The sequence below is a fragment of the Dendronephthya gigantea genome, unplaced genomic scaffold, assembly GCF_004324835.1.
Source record: "Dendronephthya gigantea isolate DGI-Jeju-01 unplaced genomic scaffold, DenGig_1.0 000696F, whole genome shotgun sequence".
In the NCBI taxonomy this organism is placed as follows: domain Eukaryota; kingdom Metazoa; phylum Cnidaria; class Anthozoa; order Malacalcyonacea; family Nephtheidae; genus Dendronephthya; species Dendronephthya gigantea.
Window position 1 is genome coordinate 1 of NW_021163706.1, and position 7,500 is coordinate 7,500.

General features: G+C 39.3%; 1 protein-coding gene across 1 annotated transcript; it reads left to right on the plus strand.

The window, feature by feature from the left end:
• The first annotated feature begins 5,003 nt into the window (after positions 1-5,003).
• LOC114544231 lies at positions 5,004-5,912 on the plus strand. The gene has a single exon (XM_028562918.1). The coding sequence runs from the start codon at positions 5,004-5,006 to the stop codon at positions 5,910-5,912; it is 909 nt and encodes a 302-aa protein (XP_028418719.1).
• The last annotated feature ends 1,588 nt before the right edge of the window (positions 5,913-7,500 follow it).

Here is a 7,500-nt window from a genome sequence, read left to right on the forward strand (position 1 = left end):
CAAACAAAAGCTTATATCATACTGGTCCTTAAAATTGCCTCGATATTTGCTCATTGCCACCTTTGTGGTTTGCTTCATAGTGCGAACACGCCCAACCATATAGTATATACGATCGCGTCAAGGCTTTGGTGCATGAAGGAGACAAGTTAGCGACACAAAAACGCCAAATCAATCACAATTGAGAACGGAATATAAGGAAATGTCATTAAATATAAATATATAGATATATATTGATATATAGATATATAAAGATATATAAAGATATATAGATATATAGATATATAGATATATAGATATATAGATATATAGATACATAGATATATAGATATATAGTATATAGATATATAGATATATAGATATATAGATATATTAGATATATAGATATATATATTAGATATATATAGATATATATATATATATATATAGATATATATAGATATATATAGATATATATAGATATATATAGATATATATAGATATACAGCCGCTGTCATTAATGTTGTCCAAACCAGGTATATCAATATACCTGTCATGTGACTTATTGGTATGCACCAACTCGAGTGTGCTTGCTATGTTAATGTATCTGCTATGCGGGTGCTTCATACATTTACATAGCAAGCACACTCGAGTTGGTGCATACCAATAAGTCACATGACAGGTATATTGATATACTTGATTTGGACAACAATGACAGCGGCTATATAGATATTATAGATTATATAGATATATATAGATATATATATATAATATATATTATTATAATATATATTAATTATATTATATATAGATATATATATATATATAGATATATATATAGATATAAGATATATAGATATTATAGATATATATAGATATTATAGATATATATAGATATATATAGATATATATAGATATATATATATAAGATATATAGATATATATAGATATATAGATATATATATATATATATATATAGATATATAGATATATAGATATATATATATAGATATATAATAGATATATAGATATATAGATATATAGATATATAGATATATAGATATATAGATATATAGATATATAGATATATAGATATATAGATATATAGATATATAGATATATAGATATATAGATATATAGATATATAGATATATAGATATATAGATATATAGATTAGATATAGATATATAGATATATATAGATATATATTGTTAGTGCCAAAAAATAAACCTTAAATTGTTTTTATGTAAATATTTAAATTTAGGATAGTTATTTCACGTGTGGACTTTGACTTCTTTTGTACGTGCTCATAACATGTGTAATATATTAGAATTAATTATTATTAGACCGCTATAAGTTAGTTTTGAGCAAGAACATCTCAGTATCGACAAAGCTCTTATCGAAGTCGGAACAGTTTACAAGAACAAGACATGTTGTGCTAAAAGCCACAACGTTTTTGTACCGTAATACATTATAACCGTTTAATAAACGAATAACGATCGAGCGATTTTGTATTAACGCGTACGAAGTGTTGTTTATATGATCCCTGCCGGTGTCAAGCAAGTAAACGTAGATTTGCATCGACATTAGTACAAAAAACGTTATACCAAAAGATGGCAACAAAGTCAGATGATTTATTAGTCAGGCTAAGTGATATGGAATTAGATCCTGAGCTAACACTGCTCGTGAACGAAGTTATCAGAGGTCCAGTGAGAAGACAGCATAGGAAACTGACAGACAAAGGCTGAGCATATCAAATTGAATTAAAGACGGAACAATGCCGATCTATACAAAAGCAAATATCGAAAGTAATCGAGGTAATCGAAGGTTGTATGAATGATTATGACGACGTACACAAGGTTCAAAATAATTTCGAAGTGTACAGCAAAATTTTGGTAGAATTCCATGGAGCCTTTAAAGCTTGGAGAGATTTATTGTCAGGGCAAGAGCACGCTTCGTTGATTGATTGGTATGATGACTATATGAGAACACTGACGACCTTCAGAGGAAAAGTAAGAGATTGGATTGCGGTGGCAAGTACAAAATAGAAGAACGACTTGAAATGAAATCAAACGCCTCGAAGTCAAGCACTCCCAAATCATCAACGGAATCTCGTTGATCGACTGCTTCAAGACATTCAAGTACGTCTGACAGAGCTAGAGAGATGGCAAAAGTCGCCGATTTAAAGGTCAAAGCAGCGCTGTTGGAGAAAAGACAAGCTCTTGAAAACGAGTCTGAGAAATTACGCTTGCAAGAAGAGCTTGCAGTCGCTCAAGCCAGAGAACAAGCCTTCACGAAGGTTAACAATGAAGTTAAACCTGAAGTTGCAACTGATGGAATGTATGAAGATCTTGAAGAGCGACCGCTGCGTAAAGAGAACTTTCCGCATCAGACAGCAAAGATCGGACCAACTGAAATGCCCTCATCGGAGAAAGTTTTTCAACAAACTCCTATTTCGGCGTTCCACTCGAAAAGAGCCAATCGCGTTCCAGTGAGACTACAACCATTCTCACTCCTAAGTAGCGGAGACTCCACTTCATCGCCATGTCTGGCATTTGAAGGACTCGTTCCCAATTCTAAATATGAAATGACACAACAACCTATTAACCGTGAGATGAGACCACCATTAAGTGACTATAGAAATTTGGGAAGGTCGGGTTCCGGCAATGACCCCTGCTGCAGCTATTCGAAAGGCAGAATCATTTGACGGAGATGCTATCTGAACAGCACCAACAAAGCACCTTACCTTCACTTTCCTGGTCGAGTTTTAAAGGCGATCCGACGGAATATCACCTATTTATATGTAGATTCGAGATGCGAATCGAAAGAAACATTCGATCAAGCGATATTCGTATTCGTATGCAATATTTGGAACAATATTTGGAAGGAGAGCCGAAGGAGTTGATTAAGGGATGTCACCATATGGAAGCTAATGCGGGCTACGCTGAATCTAAGAGGTTGCTGAAAGAGAAGTATGGTGATCCATACAAAGTTTCAAATGCATATTTGAAGAGAATGACCGATTGGCCCATTCTAAGGTCTGGAGATGACAACGCCCTGGAGAGATTTGCAACGTTCCTGACACAATGCCTGAGCGCAATGGAATCGTTATCTTATCTCAGTATTTTGGACCATCCACAAAACCTGCAGTGTTTAGTGAGAAAATTGCCCTTCTATTTACAAGGACGATGGCGTAGAGAAGTGACTAAGATAAGAGAAAATGATAAGATCCCTATGTTCAAACACGTCGCCACTTTCGTTAAAGCAGAAGCAAAGATAGCAACTGATCCCGTCTTTTCCCGGCAAGCGCTCGATAAAATTGGTCAAGATGATAAGGGTAAAGCCAAGAAAATCCTGCCCTTTAAGTTAACAAGCAACACAACCGTGATGAATGAAAAATCAGGTCGTCCGTGCATTCTTTGTAATGCCTCGCACGATCTAGACGAGTGTAAAGTTTATTTAAAGAAACCACTATCTGAAAGAAGAACCCTAATTGCTAAAAGAGGACTATGTTTTGCCTGTTATAGACCCGGACACAGATCAAGAGGATGTATCCAGAGACGAATCTGCAAGACTTGTTCAGGTTGGCATCCTACGGGGCTGCACGATGAAAACTTTCGACCGAAGAGTAAAACAACTGAGGAAACCAAGAAGAATGAGGACACACCCCAAAAGGAAACCCTGATGAGGACAATCCTGCTGATTCTGCGAAGAACTGTGCATTTGCCGTCGCTGATGAAGTTGCCTGTGATGCGAGCAAGATAGAATTTTCGGTTGAATCTATGCCTATCGTTCCTGTTCGGCTAAAGAGTAACAACAAAGAAATAATCACCTATGCCATGCTTGATTCTTGCAGCACGGGTACCTTCATCACAGAAGAGGCGCTCAAACGACTTGATGGGAACGGAACGAACACAAGAGTAATGATTCGAACTATGAATGGACCAAGAATGCACGATACCAAGGTAGTAACCGGTCTAGTAGTATCTGATTTGAATGGTGCAAATACTATCACCCTCCCGAAAGTCTTTACCAGAGACGAAATTCCTGGAACCAAGAATGAAATACCACGTCCAGAATTATACAGTAAATGGAAACATCTGGAACGTGTATCGGAGCAGGTTCCCCCGTATTTGGCAGATGTTAGGATTGGTCTTCTTATAGGAACGAACTGTCCCAAGGCTATTGAACCGAGAGATTTCGTCGCTAGTAGTAACGGAGGTCCCTTCGTGATGCTGACCTTCGCTGGTTGGACCATAGTTGGACCACTCTACATGTCTAATGATGACCACTCAGTAGACTGTCACAGAATAATCGTCCAAGAGGTTGGATCAAACAAGCCGTCAGAGCACCATTTCATGGTTGAAGAATCCGTCAAAGAGTTGGTGACGCCCGAAGCATTAAATAAAATGTTCGAGCTAGATTTTAATGAGCGACACTCCCAAAAGGATCAGTATTCTCAGGAAGATAAAAGGTTCATGGAGAAGATGGATCGTGAGACGAAGTATGTGGATGGACATTATGTGATGCCACTGCCCTTCAGGAATGATGATGTTCATATGCCAATGAATAAACAACAAGCCATCGTTAGAGCCTACTGGTTAGAAAAAAAGCTATCTAAGAACAGTAACTTTCATCGAGATTATGTTAAGTTCATGAACGATATCCTTGGAAAGGGGTATGCTCGTAAAGTATCCGATGACTGTCCAGAAGGAAAACCAGGAAAGATTTGGTATCTACCCCATCATGGAGTGTACCACGCAAAAAAGCCTGATAAAATTTGTGTGGTGTTTGACTGCAGCGCTCGCTTCCAAGGAACATCGCTGAATGATCAGTTAATGCAAGGCCCGGATCTGACAAATTCTTTACTCGGCGTCCTCATGAGATTTCGAGAAGACGAAGCAGCATTTATGGCTGATATTGAGAGTATGTTTCATCAGGTTCGTGTCCAGGAAGAACATTGAAGCTTTCTCCGTTTTCTTTGGTGGCCAAATGGTGACCTGTCACAAGATCTGCAAGAATATCAAATGAACGTACACTTGTTTGGGGCAATCTCCTCACCGAGCTGTTCAAATTACGCGCTCAGGAAGACAGCAGATGATTTCGAAGAAAAAGAAAGCGCTGAAGTTGCAAATGTCCTCAGGAAGAACTTCTACGTGGACGATTGTTTAAGATCGGAAAAAAGCGAAGAGTTGGCAACCGACACAATTAACGGCGTGACTCGGATGTGCACCCGTGGAGGCTTTCGTCTGACTAAATTTACGAGTAACAAACATTGCGTTCTGGAAGCAATACCTGAAGAGGAACGATCTAAAGAGCTTAAGTGCCTGGATCTAAATTGTGACCGTTTGCCAATAGAACGAGCTCTTGGTGTACAATGGTTCGTGGAATCAGATGAATTAGGATTTAAGATCATCCTGAAGGACAAACCGCTGACTCGTCGAGGCATCTTAGCTACCATTAGTTCGATCTATGATCCAATTGGAATGGCTGCCCCGATCCTCCTGTCCGGCAAAAGAATCCTCCAGGACCTTTGTCGAGAAAAACTCACTTGGGACGACGATCTCCCACAAGAATACCGTGCTCGATGGGAAAAATGGAGAACTGAATTGCCCGCGTTGGAACAGTTTGTTTTGGCCCGGTGCCTCAAGCCTTCGAATTTTGGAACTCCAGTGATTAAACAGATTCACAGCTTCTCCGACGCTAGTCTGATGGGTTTAGGCCAAGTTTCGTATCTAAGGCAAGTTAACGATAAAGGAGATATCCACTGTGCCTTTTTGATGGGCAAGGCTCGTCTTACCCCTCTAAAAGCTATAACCATACCACGTTTGGAGCTTACTGCCGCCCTGTTATCTGCAAAGTTGGAACCCTCCTTAAAATTGAATTGGGATTATCGGATAAAGAAACCTATTGGACGGACAACACAACCGTTATAAAGTACATCTATAACGACCAAGCCCGTTTCCATACGTTCGTAGCCAACCGAGTTCAAGCTATAAGAGATAGAAGTGATCCAAGCTAATGGAGGTATGTCGACAGTAAAGACAACCCGGCTGATGAAGCTTCGCGTGGCATGAAAATCAACACCTTTCTTGAACAACAGCGCTGGATAAGAGGACCGGAATTCTTATGGAAACCGGAAATTGAGTGGCCTAAATTCCCCGAAACCATCAAAGAAATTTCCCACTGTGATGAAAGATTAAAATTGTACAATCCACGATAGTCGGTCAGAAGGACATATTAAAGCGTTTAGAATATTTTTCTCAGTGGCATTCTGTGAGAAAATCGTCGCGTGGATCCTACGCTTGATGAAGCCAAAATGCAAACGACTAATTCCAGAGTCCAAAGGTAATATCAAGAAAAGTCTGGAATCCAAACCTAAGCCCATTACAGTCGATGAAATAGAGAAGGCCGAAGCTGTAATCCTGAAACTTACCCAAAAGGATGCTTTCCTCAACGAGATCGTTGCCTTGAAAGAAGTATTGGCAGAGAATCACACCGATAATAGAGCAAAGAAAAGAAGTGAAAATTTGAAGATCAAGAAGACCAGCTCCTTGTTTCGACTAGATCCATATATCGATGAACACGGTCTGTTACGTGTGGGTGGCAGGCTGAGCAAATCAACGGAACTGTCAGATGATGCTAAGCACCCGGTGATTTTACCAAAGAAAAGCCATGTTACTACACTCGTTATCCGTCATTGTCATGAGAAGGTCGCGCATGCGGGACGAGGTATTACTTTGAATGAGCTAAGAAGTAAATATTGGGTAATAAATGCAAACTCGAGAGTAAGACATTATATATCCAAGTGCGTTGGATGCAGGAGATTACGGGCTGCGGTTTCTCAGCAAAAGATGGCCGATTTACCGGCGGATCGAGTTACACAAGCACCACCGTTTACTTACTGTGCTGTGGACTATTTTGGTCCCTATTACATTAAAGAGGGACGTAAGCAGTCAAAAAGATATGGCGTACTTTTCACATGTCTGGCCAGTAGAGCGATTCACCTAGAAACGGCATCTTCCCTAGACAGCGATTCGTTTATATGTGCTCTAAGACGATTTGTCGCAAGGAGGGGTCCTGTACGTCAGATGAGGTCAGATCGAGGAACTAATTTTACTGGAGCCGAAAAGGAACTTAAATTAGCGTTAGAAAAAATGGATCATAAAGGATTACAAGAAGTTTCTTCGAGGGAATTTAACGCAGACTGGTTGATCAAGTGGAAATGGAATCCACCAGCCGCTTCCTACATGGGCGGGGTATGGGAAAGACACATTCGCACAATTAGATCCATTCTATCTTCTCTTATGAGAGATCATGGCCACGCGCTGAATGATGAATCTCTACGTACCTTAATGGTAGAAGTAGAATCAATAGTGAACAGTCGCCCGATAAAACCTTTCCATCCAGTGATGTAAGAGATCCCCAGCCTCTAACACCAAATCACATACTAACTATGAAGTCAAAGGTGGTTATGCCTCCTCCTGGCATTTTCCAGAAAGAAGATATTTATCTTCGGAAAAG